Source organism: Drosophila guanche, unplaced genomic scaffold, assembly GCF_900245975.1.
Source record: "Drosophila guanche unplaced genomic scaffold, DGUA_6, whole genome shotgun sequence".
Taxonomy (NCBI): Eukaryota; Metazoa; Arthropoda; class Insecta; order Diptera; family Drosophilidae; genus Drosophila; species Drosophila guanche.
The window spans coordinates 4002364-4021720 of NW_022995748.1; the positions used below are offsets into that span (position 1 = coordinate 4002364).

Here is a 19357-nt window from a genome sequence, read left to right on the forward strand (position 1 = left end):
GCCTACCTCTTCCGCTCGCCCTAAAATACTGTCCAACTGCCCCGTGCAATTGCCATTTTGGTTGCCTGTTTGCTTGCATTTTTTATTTGTTGGTTTTAAGCGCCTGCACTTTGTCTGCATATGTGTGTGTGTGTGTGTGTGTGCATGTCCGTAAACTACAGAGTGGGACAGAGGGAGAGAGAGAGAGAGGGGGTGTGTCCGATGTGTGTGTTTTGGCGCTGATGTTCATATACTCTCCATGGGAATTGCAGCCAAGTTTACAGTAAATATTTTTGCGATTCCCTTCTCATTCGTTTTTTTTTTTTCGTTTCTTTGGACATACTTTTTTAATTGAGTTTGTTTGGTGATGCAAAAGTGCGCAAAAATTACACAGACAGTCGAGTTATCCTTTATTGGGGGGGTGGGCTATTCCGCCAGCTGGGTTAGTATTGTTTTGATTGGTTTTTAGGCCAGGGTGGCCCTGGGACTCGGACTGGAACTGGCCAATGCATTGGTCCGGACCATTTAAGCGCTACAAGCACTGTGACGGCGCCCGAAAAATCACTTGGCTCCAACAACAAACAACGTTGGACAAAGATTGCAGCAGGAGGCAGGAGGAGCTAGCTGACACAGTGAACCGCCACCAGGTGACAGCTTAGCCGCTGAGACCACAAAGAGCCAATCCATTAAATGCCAGCATGGAAGCGTGGCACGGAATACGAGAACCTTTGATTCATTCGAGTTTATGTACATTCAGATGTGGTGGGATTATTCATACAGTTTTGGTTTAAGAAACTGGTTTCTCGTTACGCAAAATGTTAAGGCTTTGCAATAGAGAACTCTAGAGAGACTTTTAGCTTTCCAAAATAGACACAGATAAACTGGGTACTTTGAACGTTGTGTAAATATAGGAAAATGTTTGTGTAAAGTTTTTTTTCCACTTTCAACTAAAATGTTTTGTTTGCTCCAACTATGTCAAAATATGTCAATACATTAGGGCTGTTCTTTTTTCTATGATTTGTTGGTCAGAAAGTGTTTTGATGGAACATTTGGAGTAGCTTGAAGAGAGTGTTTGCTTGTTTTGATAATGTGTGCCTGCTGTGAGGGTATTTCAAGTAGTTTTGCTCTGAAAAGATAATGTTTCTGACAACACTTTTGAAGAGGAAATTTTATAATTTGTGGACAAATATCGGACTGTAGGTTGGGAAACCAGAAGCACTCTTCAATGAGATATTTATAATGAGAATAAACTTGGAATTTTGTACAGCAGTGTGCGCCCAGTCTGAGATTTTGTCTGCTAGAACTGACGCCAGCCAGCCAGAAGCACAAGCGAAATATACAAAAGAGAATGCCAAAGAATACTAAATCCAAACAAATCTCGTGTGCATCAAGTCGAGTCGTGCCGTTGGGTATTTTTCAGTGTTAATTCGAGAATCTTTGTCGGAATGAATGAACTTTAAATGGATTTTAATTATTAGATCAGAAATTGAGAAAGTGTTTTTATTTTTATCAACTAACATCAAGAAGCCAACAAACTCGCTTTAGGAGCTTTATTCACTTTTACTTGAATTGCAGTGCTGCATCCATCCTTTGACGCAATTTGGGTTTCTATCTGGGGATTTGATTATGTAGCCGACAACTGGTCTACGTGTAAGCATATTCATCATGCTGCCTGTCCTGTATGTAGTTAGTTTCCCCGTAGGTAGGCCGGAGCACCACGCTTATATATCAATTTTGCATTCCCTGCACTCTGGTGTGCCGTGGCTGTGTGCCTTTGTAGTGGGACTGTGTTTGCACATCCTTTGCACAGCCGCCTGCTGTCTTTGTTTGCCCTGCCCATTCATTCGAACACACTCAAGCGCACACACACACACGCGCTTTTCTTTCTCTATTTTTTGTATGAAACACTCAGTCACTCGTATACTCTATCCTCTGCTGTTGCTGTTGCTGTTGCTCTACCCTCTGCTTCATGCATATGCATTGTTTATTGATTTTAGCGCTATATCTATGAGGGGCTCTTTGCTTTCGCTGCCACTGCCGCTACCGTTCTACCTCTACCTCTACCACTACCACTACATCCATAACCGTACATCCATCTATCTCAACTGCTCTCTCTACCATATCACTTTGCAGGGGCACACTCGGCCTAATTGTGAGCGGCATCTCCATATTCTGGTGTGCCATATCGGCCTCGAAACTGTTCGCCACAGCGTTCTCCATGGACCATCAACAGATGCTGATTGCCTATCCGTGTGCGGTGCTCTATGGAGGATTTGCCTTGATTACCATTTACTAGGCACGGGCGAGCGGTCGGGCCTTCAGCTATACCACCTCGTCATATGCTCTCGCACTCGCTCATCTCTCTCTCTCTCTCTCTCTCTGTCTGTCTCTCTCAGCAGCAGTAGCCTCGTTTTAATTGTCCTGCAAACACATACTCGTACATATGAAGAAAATAGAAAGAGAGCAAGAGAGAGAGAGTGACTGGCACACACACATGGAAGGCTATATATGTATGTATATGTTTTGTAAGAAAATAAGAGCTGATTGCGAATTTGTTGTTCCATCTCTTCCCCTACTCAACCATATCTCCCCCCCTCTTTTTTTGGTTGTGTTATGCCGTGTAATAAATTTGATTGGGAATAAAAAAATGGTTAACAAATTGAAATTGGTTTTTTGCCATACAGATAAAGGGGGGCATACACAGAGCTACTCTATTTATACATATGTATGTGGTAGTGTAAGCAGCATATTGGAATTTCACGCGCTCGTTTCCGTTTCCGTTTTGCATCGCGCACTTTTTCGGTGGGCATATGGAACATTAACGCCGAACTCTTTGCTTTATTTTAATAACTCTGCTTCGCCATTTTGCTGTGGAAATGTGGGCATTATGCCATGAATCAGTTGGCTTTTTTATGGAATACATATTGGGAGTATTCATGAGGATGAACCATCGATCAGGTGAGTGTAAAAAAGTGACTTAAAGCATGGCGGTCTATAGAGAAAGGATGCCGAACTGATACCAGGAGCCATCAATATTGAAGGCCAAACCGTGTGCTAGCGTGTATTTAAGTACAAGAAACAGCTCCTTCGACTTGCAGAATGATCACATGCACTATTAATATTAGTTCCACTAGTTATAGGTATTTAATGCTTCTAAATCATTTAAGAAACATAAACTCGTACGGGTAAGTTTTCAATGTGTCTTTTGTGTCTTTCCTGCTTGACACAATCATGAAAATATAAATCGAAATTACGAATAAATATCCATAATATGAAAAAAAAAATATGCCAAATCGTGCACAAATCGTAAAAAGTTCCATTATTGATTTTTTAGTGCAATATTTATAGTTTTTATTTGTTTATTTTGAAGTTTCTGTCATTGATATTGAATCGACTTTCTATTATTTGATTTTATTACATTTTTTCGTCGTCAGAGTTGTCATTTCTTTTCGAACGTGTGAAATTGTTCTATAAAAGATTTTGAAAGCTACGAAAAGCGCACAAACTTCTCAAACCATGAGACGCCACCGGTATGACAACGATACCACGGTAATTAGTCCACAGGGACGGATATTCCAGGTGGAGTATGCCATGGAGGCAGTGAAGAAGGGAGAGGCCACCGTGGGTCTGAAGAACAAGGACTTCACCGTGCTGGCTTCACTCTACGAGCCATCGGCTGAAGGGACAATGCAGCGAAAGATAATGCCCGTGAGCTCGCAGCTGGGCATATCCTTTGCGGGTGTGGCACCCGATGCCAAAACCCTCTTCCGCCACATGCTGACCGAGACATTCACCTATCGCGTTTCGTACATCGGGAAAATACCTGTAGATCGGCTGATGATCAATCTGGGCAAAAAGGTGCAAGCCCAAACCAACCGCTACGATCGTCGCCCCTTTGGGGCTGGCCTCTTGGTGGCGGGCTACGACGAGCAGGGATCCCACCTCTTCCAGGTGATGCCATCGGCCACTGTCATCAAATGCCTAGCCACTGCGATTGGGTCGCGTTCGCAGATAGCACGCGACTACCTGGAGCATCACATGCAACACTTTGAGGGCTGCTCGAAGGATGATTTAATTTGCCACGGCATTCGGGCCATTCGCGGACCGCTGGGCATCGAGCAGAAACTCAACATACAAGTGGCCATCGTGGGCAAAGACGTAGAGTTCAAAGTCTTTGGCGAGAAAGAGACTGAAAAGTATCTCCAAATGGCAAGCCAGTCAGCAGATGGAGCCGATCTTTAATGTTTAATGTTAATAAAATAAAACGGAAACACATCTTTGAATATCTTCAGATATCTGGTCTGGATCCTTTTAAGCCATAATCAACTTTATCTTTCATTTCAAAACACTCTTATGACAGAGCTTAGTAGCTTAGGGGAACAGTGACTAAATCTCGACTGCCTCACAATGCCTCACTGATGTCTCAATTAAATGACCACTTCAGTTGATTGTTTTGTGTTTTATCTATTTTTGTTTGTAGTACAAATAAATGCAATAAAAATTACAAATACACAAGCACTTAACTACTATAAATAATAGAAGCAGCTCTTCACCTGTCGTTCTCTCTTTTGTGAAAGCAAATAACAATTTACTTGTAACTCAAAATTCATTTGATTATATTTTCTTATTCTAATCCACCAGCAGCGCCTTGGTAATTAAGCTTGGAATATTTTGCCACTTGTAATGAATTAAAAATAGCATATATTTTATTGAAGGTTTTCCCTTAAAGCACATTTTATCTCTCTAGCACAGGGCTGAACATCTTTTCCCGTAAGCTTCAGGTATTTATGATTTCACATTCAGATTTTCTCTCCCTTCTCTATGGCTGGTGCACTAATCGACAACAAACGATGCAGATGCCTGGCGAAAGGCTTTCTTTCTTTCAACTACCATTGAATTCGATTGGAAATTATTCGATTGTGAAGTTGCTGCAGCAATTGGGATTTCAACTGCAGCCACAAAGGATATTGGTGTTCATTTTGCATTGCGATTTGGTAATGAAAATCACATAATTCTCAGCCGCATGCAGAGTGTTAATTGAATTTGTTAATGGGCGCAAAAATATTACCCAGAAAAAAAGGATCTCCCACAAAAAAAAAAGGATTGTCCCGTGCTGTTGCTGCCATATGCAAATAATTCAACGTTGTTGTCGCATTTTCATATTACATAATTAGCGTTTTCTTTTCTCCTTTTGGTATATTTTGGGACGGTCGGTCCTTTGCCCACTAATTCGCTCTCGCACACCCTTCCTCCGTTCCTCTTTTTACCATTTGTCTGCATGAATAAATTGCAAAAATGCGTAGCATTTGCTTTGCGCTTTTTGATTTCCGTTTTGGCTGCTGCTCTATCTCGCTCTCTTTCGCCCGCTTTCACACTCTCCATCTCTCTCCCTTATGCAAATTGTTGTAATTACTACAATTCGGTTGAGCATTTTTATGGCCAAAGCTGTGAAAAAGGCGAGGAAACTGAAAGGGAAAAAAAAGGAAAGGAAAAAATTGGTATAAAGAAATGTATGCGGAAATATTTGTGCGCTAATTGCGTGGCCTGAAAGAGGAGCCAGAGCCGGCAGCCGGCAGCCGGTAGCCGGTAGCCGAGAGGATGGAGAGCAGAAGTAAGGGGAAGAGGACCTTGGGAAGGATCTGTGTGCTTAAGCATTTTACGCTCATCAAAGGCGTCGCTTGCCATTAGCGCCATTAATAAACACTCGTTAGGAGCTGGCTGGCTGGGGAGCAGGAACAAACGCTGAAGCTGAAGCTGGAGCAGGACTCTCGAATGTGTTGCTGATAATTAGAATTAGCTCACAATTAGCTGGGACTCGGTGTGCAGCTTTTTCCTTTCATAAGCTTATTAGTTTCACGACTTTGCATACCCTTCGAAGCGGGTAGCACCATATTCGCAATCATCGATTGTGACGTGGGAAAATATAAGTTTTTCTTTCTGTAAATTTCGGAACAAAACTTATTCAAAATTTGTTGCTGCCAAGGGGAAACGCTTGGTCGTTAAGGGTATCTAAGCTTTCGTTGCCACAGCTCTACGTTCTTTATTGTTCCGCTCTGATTATAAGCAGCTTGGTCTTGAAAAATCCTTGGCTGCAAAAGAGAATGCTGGCTGTTAGACCATCCCATCCATTCCATTCCATTCTGAGCGCATCTTCCCCCTCCAGCACAGCCCATCGAGCGTTAAGCGTTGAGCCAACACAATGGAAAAACACCTGCGGACAAAAGCTGCTTACGGAAATGCATGGCCAAAGAAAGGGGGTGGTGGCTGGCGTAGGGGGGACAACAAGAGTTATTACATTTTAGCTTTTCCTGCAGAGCCACTCCTCGTGCTCATCTTGGGTTTGTTCTTTCATCTTCTGCTGCTGGATGCTGCTGCTGGCTGCTGGCTGCTGCTTTTGTGGCTGCAACTTTGCTGCATTTTAATAAATATGCAATCTAAAAACGTTTCCCACACAGACAAAGCCGCAATAGCCACAAGAGGCGTAGAGTCGCAGAGGGGATGATGGCTTCAGGGCTGCATGTGCATGTGTGTGTTTGTGTGTGTGGAATGTGGCATGGCCTGTACCAATGCCAAGAGTAAAGGCGTTAATTACGCTTTCCCTCAAGAGCAGGCAATAGAAAGCGAGACGACAGCCACATTATGGCTATAGACCTTAATGGCACCTAAAGGATAGGTGGAGAAGTGAAGCGCAGTGCTGGGCAGACACCAAAGGGGAGGTGTGTCTGCATCGGTTGCACTTGCCACATTTTTAATTAGCGCTCTTAAAAGCTCATTGAATGGTCAAAAAAAAAAGAGGGAATAAAAAAAGGAAGCACAACGAAACACGAAGCGAGGTTGTCAGTCAACTGCACTGAAAGAAAATTATAAGCTGTCAAATAGAAAAATGCAAAGCAGATTCAACTCCATGCAGCTTCCAAATGTTCCAAATTTATAGCTCTTAAACTCTGAAAATATAAAGAATAAAGAATTTATTAAGCAGATAAAGTGATTTCCGGTAATAAAAGATGCTGCAGGCCATAACAGAGTCTCCGAATCGCACACCGAAGAAAGCCATTTCAAGCTGGAGCTTTTGTTGTCAACTAACAGCTGTTAAGTGCTCACAGCAGACGCTCTTACTCTAACTCTGTTACCGCTCCCATGTACGCCGCTCCGTTAACAGTCAGTGAGCGTTCTCATTTACAGCGCACTGCTAACGCTCTCTGGCAGCGCTCGCTCTCACGATCCACACCGTTTTTGAGCTGAAAAACAGCTGCTAAAATGTACAGTAAATTATACATAAAATTATAAATTATGCTACAGCTTCAATTATCTCTCGTTTTTTTTTTGGCCAGTGTATGGCTGGGTGGGTCTCTGCTGTATGTGGGTGAGTGCTTCTCCTACCATGTGTGGGTGTGGTTGCATTAACGCTTCAGCAGCGATGTTGTGGGTACGCAAATGGCCACGTAATAACAGCATGTTCCAAAGGTCAACAGGTGCAAATCGCACCACCCAACCCAGCCTTGAAGAATTTCAAAAATGTCAATCATACAGCTTTGGCCTTATCACTTAGTCAGTCAGTTAGTCAGTCACTTAGCAAAGAAATTTAAACACATTTAAGGCAAGCAAATGGAGAATTAAATCAAGCTAAGCAACGATCCAATTGAAGGAGGGTTTCTAACATTTCAAATAAATGCAAAGAATGTTTCACAGCTGCCATTAAGGCAGGTCTATCTCCGGAATGGGTTGAGTTGCAGCCAGTGGGAAGATTTAAATGGACCACTTGACGAGCCTTTCAAATGCATGGTTGGGATGGAGAGTGAATTCCTGAAATGCATAGAGAATTAGCCGGAGATGAGCGGTTGGGTTGAAGGGAAGCACGTGTAAAAAGGTGGCCAGATGTTGCATTGCTTCCGCTTCGGCAGCCGCCACTCTCCGCGTCTACCACTTCCTCTCTCGTTGACTGGGGCCAAAGCCAGACCAAATTGCTGGTAAGCCCCAGCCTCAGCCTCAGCCTCAGCCTCGCACACATCGTACACATCACATCGTTGGGTTGCAGCTTAAAAGCGGAATGCAACATTTATGGTTAAGCTTCCAAAATGGCTGCCGCCACACATGCAACAAGAGGGTGGGACAGAGGGAGAGAAATGTGGCTGGCAACTTGGCGCGTTGATTGCTGCGGCCAGAGATTGTTGCACACTTCCGGAGCGCCTCTACAGAGAATGACCATGAGATTTGATAGATGGATGGCAGGATGGAGGGATGGCTGAAAGGTTGCCAAGTACTGGGAATCAGATAAATAATCTACGGCTCTAGACAATTTCAGAACCAATTAGCTGGACAACAAAACACTTGAATGGAGCTGGAAAGCATAGCTAGAGAAAATAAAATCCATTTTCCTCGCCTTCCCTCTTTTGCATTTGCTTTTGCTATTGGATGAGGCTGGAAATGCTGGATTACCTGGCCATGTTTATTGTTTTTCACTTTTTATGCACTTCAATGAGCTTCGACTGTGGATCCTGGCGTGTGTGCGACTCAAGGATAGCAATGAGGCGGTGGAGGAGTCTAGGCGCTTCCAACTGAACTGTAGATAATCCCCTGACAACAGCAGTTAACAGGCAACGATTACTTGGCAACAAGTCAATTACGAGTCTCAACTCTAGTCGATTCCTCTATCTCTCTCTTTCACTCTCAGTGCGGCAGCACAGCCTGGTTACACCGATAAGAGAGACTCACTCCTCCTGCTAGCCAACTTGGACTTGGGTATACAATAAATTCCTCGACCGCTCTAGCTTCAGCTCTCATTGCGGAATCCCCTTTAATGCGCTAACTAATTGAGCGGGGTCATGCGGGTAGTAATGGCTGAAAAAACGAAGATGGTGAAGACCTGTGTGGAGTAGCTGGCTGCCAGTGCCTGTCCCAGTTCCATCGCCAAGTGGCAATCGCTTGTAATCTGCAACTGTACGAAGGGTATATGTGTTGGGCGAAGGAAGGAGGGCTTTGTTGTGGTTCAGAGGAAATGAATTCTTTCATGTTTGTCCAAGATTTATTTCAGATATCGTTGGATTATCATTGCTAGAAAAACGAAATAAGTATTCCCCCCCCTTCTTAGGGTACCAAACCATTCGTTCATCTTGCTCTCGTCTCTGCCATAGCACAAATTACTTTTGGCGAAATTTTTACAACATTTTTATTGCCTGTCGAATGGGCAGTGGGAGGACCGACCCGTCTGAGAGGTCAAGATTTGGCTGGCTTTGCGATTTCAGTTATGCGGTTTCAAAATTCAATTAAAAGCCAACATCACATTTCTCTGCTCCTGGCTGAATCCCCTTAGATAAGGCTGCGAATGTGTGCCAAAAAAGTACAGTTTGAAGCTAGTGAATGGAACTTCCAAAAAAGGAAGTTGGTCTTACGCCACTGATGATGCTTTATCTAAACCCTTGCCAAAGTGGCAGAAAACTTTCGATTGAATTCGGATAGATAACTATTTACTTTGTGGCAATAAAAGTTTTCTATGCTTGTTTTTTGTGCTGCAACTTTCAGATACATAAATGCAGTGAGTTCCCAAAACAAATTCAATTTGTTCAAATTTAAATGCCTCACACAAACTCCTTCAAAAAATGACTCAGACCCCTGATTATGATTAGTGTATTTAACATGTTTTGGCTGTTTATTTGCTGTGCATCACGTGCTAAAATTTTTGCTGGAAAATGTTCGGCTACGAAAAAACAAACAGACAGAAAACAATGCGGCAAACGCTGAAACGGGAGAGACAGAGAGAGAGACAGAGAGAGAGAGAGGGGTGCAAAAGAGAGGAGCAAAAGAGAGGAGTGGAACTCACTCGCTCGGCTGCATTTGCATATTTTGCTGAGAATTGCTGCCTGTTAATAGGAAAATGCGACACAGGGTATCCCCATCCCCATCCTCGTCCTCCTCGCTATGCTGGCAGACAAAGAGCTGCAGGATGAAGGGTAAGAGCTGGCAGATAGTGTGTGCGTGTCGGCACGTGTTTGTTTTGCATGTCTAATGCGCTTTGAACCCCATTGCTGTTGCTGTTGCTGTTGCTCCTGATCCTGATCCTGCTACTGCAAGGAGGAAATATGTATGTCAAATGCTTAATCAGCCGCACACAAACACACACACGCACACACGCACACACACACAAAGCAAAGCAGACAGCTACCAAACAAAGCAAACGAGCAAAGCGAGCGATGCATAAATATTTCAATAGCATACTTTTCGGCTACGTGCTTCAGCCTCCTCCTCGGCTCAGCACCAACTCCAACTCCAACTCCAACTCCATCGCCAGTTATCCAGCTCCCCGCAATCTCTGTGTGTGTGCTTTGGACACTTTGCTGCATGCATTTTATTTAAGCTAAATAATTGAAACTCTCTTTTGCCCCAGCAGTCGACGTTCTCCACACAGCACCCAACCCAACAAAAATCAAAAAACCTGAGGCCTTCTGTCCGTGACGGCAGCAGAGAACTTTTCGGTTCGGATTTTGCACTTGATCGAGTCCATAAAGTGCAAGTAGCACGACAACATATTCGATTTGTTGGAAATTAGGAGTATATTTGCTGGAAAAAGGATGGAATTCAAAGGCAGCAAAGAGCAGTACACTTAGGAGGTGTCTGAATATGTAACAGATAGTAGGGGAAGTGCAGGGCATAACTAAAGTAGCGTTGGGCTTCTGTCGCTGTATCTATTTGGAAGACCCTCACTTCATTACCTTTTGCAATATTCGTTATTATAATATCCACAGTGAAAAGTCCAGTCGAACACCAATTCTTAAATGTTTCCTGTATAAAAACGAGACGAAAATGTGTGTATTGCCCTGGATGGGTAGATCAATTTGTTCCTAAAATGCATAATCCGGGCAAAAATAAGGCAATCATAAGCAAAATTCCTCTTGCTTCAGCAGTCAAGGTCGTACTTGCAGTGCCCGAATATAAGCCATGTATTTCGGCAAAGGAAAGTCAACTTTCCATTCTTTATTGCAAACTTATTCGCTCAAATAAATATACACTAGAGTGACAGCAGCTATTTCAGTGCTGTCGGCCGGCCATCTGTTGAGCTTCAATATTTTATCTGGTCTCATTTCAATTTGCCCAAATTGAATTACCCCTACTTCTGTTTCTTTGGGAGCTGCTCCAGCATCTGCTGGATAAAGTTCTGAAGAAATCTTAAAGAAGATTTCCCCATGATTCGATTACTTAAACATATCTCTGCTCTCTGCCGTCCCTCGACTGCTACGCTCTCAAATCTATGAGTTCTAGTGCCAAGACAAACAATTAAAACGCTTTTGCCAGCATGACAAGAGAGAGAGAGAGAGAGAGGGAGGGAACTACACTCTCTCTCTCTCTCTATACACTCTATTAAAAATAGCGACCATGGAAAATGTGGGAAAAATTGTGTATTTCTGGTGGCGGAGACAAAGTTTGCGACTCAAAAAGTATTTGGAAACTCATTTTGCTTAGCGGCGACTGTTGTTGTTGTTCGTCGCAGGTATACTCTCAGAGAAATGGCACTCAAAATTTAGCAGGCAGTTTGTTTGATCAGCTGCAATTTAGATTAATATTAAGAAAATATTTTTGGGATTATTTTTTAGCTTCAAAAATAGTTCAGTTTAAACCGACTCTTCACGTTGCTGTTAAGTTTAATATGTACTAAACTTACTACATCTTACATCAGCTATCTCTTGGTCTTTATCTGACTGGCAGAGTGTTTCAAAATTCAGCGTTCAACTTTGTCTTCTTTGGCGTTGCTGTTCCTGTTGGCTCCGTGGCTTTGGCTTGGCTTTTGCTGTAATTTCGTTGTCATTAAGTTGGCATTATAACAAAATGCCTTTTCAATCACTTTTGACTAAATGCACTGACTACCGAGGAATGGCAGCTCCATTCCATTTACTGGCTCCTGCTGCTGCCCCTCCCTCTCTGTCTATCTATGTCGCTCTAGCCCGCTCAAGGACGCGCTTCACCGAGTTTCGGCAATTTTCCGACAGGGATAAGTAAGCACAACAATGCCAGGGACCAGAAACAGAAACAGCAGGACCCAGAGCAAGGCGAGGACGAGGTGGTGCTGGAGGTGGAGGATGGTGGAGTAACCGCAAAGTTAAAAAAAGAAACATGAATCCTGCCCTGCTGCTGTTCCTTTGGTTTGGGCATGGGTTGTGAGCCGGGGTCGCAACGCAGTAAATTTAAAGCGTTTCATCAATGTCACTGCAAAGGGACTCTGCTCGTCCTGCCCACGCATATCCTTTTGTATTTAAAATGTTTGCCTGCCTTCGCCAAAAGTTTCTTTTACGTCTCCACTCGCAACAATTTCATTATCTCGTGTAGAAGAGGGGCATGGCAGCGCAGGAGACTGGCTAGGAGGCGCCTCCGAGCTCTGTGAGTGATAGGGCAGTTGTTGTGTGACAGGCGACACGCCGCAGCAACTGCCAAAGGACTCGCTGCTCGACTCCGAGCTGCGAGCAAATTTTTATGGCAAAAACTTTTTCATGGCATACATTACCGCGCTGATTCATGTGCGTATGCACTGAGGGAATAAAACTGGTTTGAAAATGATGAATTTGCTGATATAAATAGTGATTTGGCGAGACCAAGCACGTGTCTAAGGTATTTAATCTGCATTTACACTTCCTGAGCCCACACTTTAAGCACTTACTAACATAAAACAAGTAGGAGCCGGTTCAGGAATAAATCTTAAGCAAACTCCTAAGGCTACTACGTATTTGTTGCCTAAGAATAGAACGCACTCAATGGTTCTTCCTTCACGTACAGAGTGCTGCCAAATAATTGAACTTAAAGCAATTTTCCATTTATCAGAAAGAGATCAAAGGAAACGGAAAGTCTCAAATATGAAAGTTTTTGACTAAAGCGAAGTGTAAATTCAAGCGAGTTCTCAGTTATTCGATTTATTATTTGTATATGAACAAGATTGCTTTGAATCTGTGGCGACTATTAGTTCCGAAAGAGCTAAAGCAAACTTGTCAATTAGCTACATAGCAAAACACACGATTAATACAATTTTTAAATTGAATATCCGACTCCACATTTCACTTCTTCTTCTGTTCAAACTTCAATTATATCCTCTACAGATTTCACACCTCTGTTCGCATTTCTTTACAATTTGTACCCTCAGTTTCGACTGTTCTTTCAGTGTCTGCATATTTATCTCTGTGAGAATGGGTGGCCGTGGCTGCAGCGATAATGCGGCGTTAATACGGCCAGCAGTTGGAGCTGTTGGGCCCCAGCTCGGCCCCAGTTCCAGAGGTTCATCTCCGGATACAAGCAGGCGAAAGGAGAAAAGCATCCCGCGGCGCATTTGCATAGGCTTAATTTAAATTCCCTTAAACAGAAGCTGGCTGTGTCTCTCTGTCTCTGTCTGTGTGTTTGTGTCTCTGTGTGTGCATAGGCCAAAAAAAGGACAATGCCGAAATCGAAGCAGCAAAGAAAAACAAAGCAAGAAACGTGAAAAATCAGTGGGGGAAAAACCCGAGAGAAAAACAGCGAGCAGAGCAGAGCAGAGTGGAGCAGAAAAAGGTTTCTCGCTTAAGTTTGCCAAATAACTGCAGGCGAAAGAACTCTGAAGAGCTCCCACAGCAAAGGACCTTTAAGCAGCGACATAACAAAATCAAAAGGATTTTGCGTATAAGTTGCAAATTAAGTTGCCCTCTCGTCCCTACAGCCATGCCCACAACCAGCTCCCAGACCCATTCATGTTCTCATTTCCATTCCGCTTGTTCGTCTGCTTGTTTCTCTTCTTTTTTTTTTACCCTTCTTCCGGCGCTTTCCCGGTGCACCCCGACTTCATCATCTTATGTGCTTATGATATCCTTTTGGCCCTGCGGCCAAGAACAACAATAACAAGCAAGGGCAACATGTCCTTTGCCGGCACACGCTTCCTCCTTTCGGGGTAGAACTTGTCAACGATTGCGGTATGAGATGGAATGGAATGGAATGGGATGTCATGGGATCGAAGGGCGGGGTGATGACTGTTGAGACTTTAAATTAACAGTTGTAGCAAATATCCTTATCTCTCTTGCCTTTTCTCTCTGGAGTGAACTTAAGCCCGGGAGGATCAAACTGGTGCACGTCTGAAAATCTTTAAAAATTGTGCATAATGATAAATGTATAGATGGACATGTGTAGGATACCTTTAAGTATCTATCTATATAAATAACATAATCTAAAACAAAAGCTCAATTGTATTTTGTTATCTATTTGTACGAGTATGTGCCTATCCGTGTTTACTTTGGGAAAATATTCAATAATTGCCAATCAATCAATGCCTTTGATTGAATTGCATAGATAAGCCATGGCAAAAATCTGTTCTGCATTAAATTATTTGACTAACGATTAGATAATAAACAAATATATCTTATCTAATGTCAAACGTAACACTTGAGTCCGTCACTCTGCGGAAAACTCATTCAATTTGCTGATAAAACTCGTCCCATAATCATCTTTAAATGAATCAATTTAGTAATGAATAAATCACACATTAAATCTAATTCCGCAAATCGAGGAAATCTGTGGACTCCAGTCACAAATTTCCCCACTTATTCCACACCCTTTATCAAATTGTAATCTCACTTGGAATTTGTACAATTCTCTGGAAGTACCACTACCATTTGGTGATCCCTTTATTAAACTAACATTCTTATTTATGGTATTTTGTATATGCTCAATTTTACATTTGAATATTTTGTATTTACTTTGTAAGACGCCTAGAAAAGCCGCTTATGGCCTCCAGGCCAAACCAATGGGGCAAAGTGTCTGGGGAGCCAGTGTAAAAAGCGAAGAGAAAAAAAGGAGAAAGGAGCTGGCAGGAGCTTATCTAACAAAACCCAATATTGTTCGGCCGTTAGCCTCTCTCACTCTCAGTCTCTCTTTCGCTGTGCTACGACCAAAGAAATCCTTTAATTGAGTGCACACTTAGGCCAAGAGGCAGACAGTGGAAGACACAAGGATATGCAGATACACACACACACACACATGCAGATGCGAGTATGCTAAGTATAAGTGTTGGTGGCAGTGCCGCCTCAGGGGGTCCCGTCCCTTTCCTACCCAACTGTGCCTCCAGCCTGCTGCCTCTCTGTGTGCCGTTTTTATGCGCTTTTAGCACCATTATCCTTTTACGATTATCACCGCTAAAGCGAATTGACTGTTTGACGTTCAATTGAAATTTTGCATTAAAGCTCAATGGCTTAACCCCTTCAAATTATGCAATAAGACCCACACCACCCACCTAACGCCCATCTCCCATTGGCAACACCACTGCCAGTGCCACCACAAACTCTGCCATTGCCGACGCCATCGCCAAACGCAATCCCAAGGCTGAGCCCAAGCAGCTTTCAGCTCCAAATGGCTGCTGCTGCGACGCAGTAGAATGATGAGCAAGAGGACATCCAGCATGAAGCTCCGCTTTTGCTCTGGTTTGCTCTGCTTTGCCGATGCACTGAGAAAAAACAGGACAAGAAATTCTGATCTTAAACATATATTTATGGAAGCTTTCTTCAAAAATCAGTGAAAAAATAGAGTAGAAAACTGAAATAGAACTGTGATTATGGAGGTGTTCTGGGTATTTTCTTTTCTCGTTAAATTATTCTAGAAAAAACCTTTAAACTAATGTCTAATAAATTTTAGATTTCAGACTTATAGCAGAGTGAAATAATTTAGTTTTTTTAATTAAAACACATCATCTAAGAGGATCGATCGATCCTCCATCATCTATGATATCGAACTGCCGAAAAGCTTCTTTGAAAACTTCTTACCAACAAATGTAAAAAATGCTCAGTGTGCTGACGAACGGTATGAAACGAAAGGGAACGAAAGTAACGAAATGGGAGCAAAAAGGGAACCAAAGAGGGAACGGAGCGCACATCGAATGGCAGCCAATTAGCGCGCATTGCTCATACGCCACGTTTGTCATGGCAGCCAGCCAGCCCACACTCACACACACACCCAGAGTATCCACACACACACACTCACATATGCCGACTGACTTTGCCCACCCACTGCTCGTGTTCAGCCAAAGCCCGATGCTCACCCACTCTCCCAGCCACCCACCCACCATCTCGCATAGCGGAAACGGAAGTTGTAAGGGGATTTTCAATTTGCAATTGAACTGATTCTGATTTTTTGGCTTGCTTCTTTTGCTCGGCGCTCATTTTATGGCTGACTTGGTCTGCTGTAGTGGTGTGGCGATGGGTTGTAGATGGTAGATGGTAGATGGCAAAGGATATAGGATGGGATACGATGGCAGGGCATGGCAGGAGGCTGGTGGAGTGCGGAAATGTAATCATCGCAATCCACAGAAGCCCAACCGTGCCCACACACACACACACACAGACAGTGGGAGCCAGGGACTTATACATATAAACTTACATTTAATTTCCACTAATTGAATCGAAATCGATCTCTCTCACTCTCACTCTCTGTACCCCCTCGACGGAGGGTATTCTGGATGCTGGGCCTTGACGTTTGCTCTTCGGCTTGTGGCCGATTGCGGGTGGTAATGGAGGTTGAGCGCATTTTGGCTTTGGGGCGTGGCCACCTTTGAGCGCATTCAATAAACTTTGCCTATAAATCAAGGAAATTTTTTATTTGGCCCCTCAAACTCCCCCTAGAAAAAGGATTAACTGCCCAGGAAGAGGGAAAAAGGAGCTGCAGCGATGCGACGTTAACTGCTCTAATGAGTCAAGTAGAACGCGTCAATGGGTAAATGACTTTTGCCGGAAGACTATCGTCAGGGGTCGATGGCAAATATATTTATGGTGATTACAATCAGAGTGGTTGTGGGAGAATCAACGGGGAGAATAGCTAACCGAGCGGGAAGTGGGAACAATGTTATGGTCCATGCGGAAAAGGCTTTCACGGATGCAACAGCAACAAAGCAACAGACCCGCAGTTAGGCATAGAACTTGGCGATGTTATCTTGCAAATGGTTAAAGGTCTTTTGTATGTTCTCGTACAGCACGTTCATCTCCTCCTCGAGGGCCTCCCTGCCTATCTTTGGATTGATGAACTTCATTGTGGACAGATCGTACATGATCTGAGCGCCGTGCTCGCGGATCAGGTTCCATGTGACACGAGCCTCCTCCTGGCCCGTTTTGACAACAGCCTCGACGGAAGCCTCGTAGAAGCCCATCATGTTGCGGAGCATGCCAACGGTCTTGTAGAAGGGGCAGAAGGCATCGTAGTCGCTGTAGGAGTTCTGCTGCAGGAAGTCATCCTTCAGCATCTTGGCCACCTCGAGGACAATCTTGTCGGTCTCGTTCAGCGAGGACTTGCCCACCAGCTGCACAATCTCCGCCAGATCGTCTTCCTCCTGCAGAATCTGTTTGGCCATGGCCCGCAGCTTGACGAACTCGGGATTGGTCTCCTCGTAGTAGGTGTCCAAAGCGCGGATGTACTTCGAGTACGACTGCAGCCAGTTGATGGAGGGGAAATGCTTGCGCTGTGCCAGCTTCTTGTCCAGGCCCCAGAACACCTGCACAATGCTCAGCGTGGCAGAGGTCACGGGATCGGAGAAATCACCACCAGGAGGCGACACAGCGCCCACAATGGACACAGAGCCCTCGCGTTGAGGACTACCCAGACACTGGACACGACCGGCACGCTCATAGAAGGAGGCCAAGCGGGCACCCAAGTAAGCTGGATAGCCCGCATCGGCAGGCATCTCCGCCAGACGTCCAGAGATCTCACGCAGCGCCTCCGCCCAACGAGACGTGGAGTCAGCCATCATGGAGACGTGGTAACCCATGTCACGGAAGTACTCGGAGATGGTGATGCCCGTGTAGATGGAGGCCTCACGGGCAGCCACGGGCATGTTGGAGGTGTTGGCCACCAGAGCGGTGCGCTTCATGATGGACTCCATATTGCCGTTGATCTCGATCTCTAGCTGGGGGAAGTCGCGCAGCACCTCGGACATTTCATTGCCGCGCTCGCCGCAGCCCACATAGACAATGACATCCGAGTTGGAGTACTTCGAAAGGGCCTGATAAAGGGATCATTGAGGGAGAAAAGAAAAGAGAAGGATGTCCTTGAATTCACCTGAGAGATGACAGTCTTGCCACAGCCAAAGGCACCTGGAATGGCGGTAGTGCCGCCCTGCACGCAGGGAAAGAAGGCGTCCAGGACGCGCTGTCCCGTCAGCAGGGGACTGTTGCTGGGCAGCTTGTCGACTGCGGGTCTATTGCGTCGCACTGGCCACACCTGGAGCATGGTGTGCTTGGAGACCACGTCCTCAAACTCCGTCTCGATGACCACATCTTCCACACTGTAGTTGCCCTCGGAGGCCAGCCACTTGATGCGGCCCTGGGTGCGAGGCGGCAGCATCAGGCGGTGCTCCATCATGCAGTTCTCGTGCACCGTGCCATAGATATCGCCGCCAGTGATCAGGTCATCGATGCGCAGCTTCTCTGGGGTGAAAGAGTAGGAGACATGGCGGGGCAGACATGGCACATCGACGCCCTTGGGCACGTAGATCGATTGGGTGATCTCGTTGATGGTGCGCAAAGGTCGCTGGATGCCGTCAAAGATGCTGCCCATGATACCGGGGCCCAGCTCCACCGACAGCGGTTTGCCTGTCTGGTACACGGGATCGCCGACACTCAAGCCGGACGTTTCCTCGTACACCTGAATGGTGGCCATGTCGCCCTCGAGGCGTATAATCTCACCCACCAGATTGTTGTGGCCCACACGGACCAACTCGTACATGGCGGCGCCGGCCATATCCTCGGCATTGACCACTGGCCCCGAGACGCCAAAGATGCGGCCTACATGCGGCTCCTCCTCGTCCACCTCCTGTTGATGATGATCATTGTCAGGGGGAGTGGGGTTTTCATAGACGACTTTCTTCTGAATTTTGTAACTTTCAGTGACAAAGTCGGTGCTGGACTTTTCGGATAATGTCAAACTTTGCCTCTGGAAGTCCGGCGGTATCTCATGCATCTTTGAATGCGTAGAATCAACTTGCTGGAGATGGACAGACTCAAACTGCTTGGGCTCCTCCTGCAAACTATTGTAGAAGGAGGTATTTGTGCTGATTTCCTTGGCCGCTGCTCGCGCTGTCTTGCAGGTGCACGGCTTTGGCGTGCTTCCCGGATTGCAGTAACACAGCCGCTGTTCAGCCTTGTCCATGCTGCCAGTTGGCTTGTTCTGTTCCGCGTTCGATGACATGGGTGAGCTGCCCTGCTGCTGTACATTATTGTCTTTGTCCATGGTGGCAACTGAATGGGTTCCAATTCGATTGGCTTAATATTTACTGTGAGTGGAAATAATTTTGCTATTTTTTATTGAGTATAAATTATTTTTACAGGTCTCTCCTGTAAGAAAGAGAGAGATATTTCAGTGAATGTTAAGTTGGGAATGTGTGAGAGAAGAGGGACAAATA

The 19357-nt window shown here is 44.8% G+C and overlaps 3 protein-coding genes across 3 annotated transcripts in view; 2 read left to right on the forward strand and 1 right to left on the reverse strand.

Annotated features, from left to right (window-relative positions):
- The window catches only part of LOC117584404 (protein YIPF5 homolog), an 8556-nt gene extending 5992 nt beyond the window's left edge, over positions 1-2564 (forward strand). The window contains exon 6 of the mRNA XM_034273267.1: positions 2113-2564. Within this exon, the coding sequence (XP_034129158.1) occupies positions 2113-2275 (163 nt within the window). The 3' untranslated portion in view covers positions 2276-2564. The remainder of the gene's footprint in view (positions 1-2112) is intronic.
- Positions 2565-3452: 888 nt separating this feature from the next.
- Positions 3453-4221, forward strand: LOC117583956 (proteasome subunit alpha type-1-like). The gene has a single exon (XM_034272658.1). The coding sequence runs from the start codon at positions 3496-3498 to the stop codon at positions 4219-4221; it is 726 nt and encodes a 241-aa protein (XP_034128549.1). The 5' UTR covers positions 3453-3495.
- Positions 4222-16708: 12487 nt separating this feature from the next.
- Positions 16709-19245, reverse strand: LOC117583933 (V-type proton ATPase catalytic subunit A). The gene is made up of 2 exons (XM_034272615.1): positions 18016-19245; positions 16709-17959 (listed from the first exon to the last, which is right to left on the reverse strand). Exons 1-2 carry the CDS (start codon positions 19183-19185, stop codon positions 16871-16873), a joined length of 2259 nt encoding a protein of 752 aa, XP_034128506.1. The 5' UTR covers positions 19186-19245; the 3' UTR covers positions 16709-16870.
- Between the last annotated feature and the right edge of the window lie 112 nt (positions 19246-19357).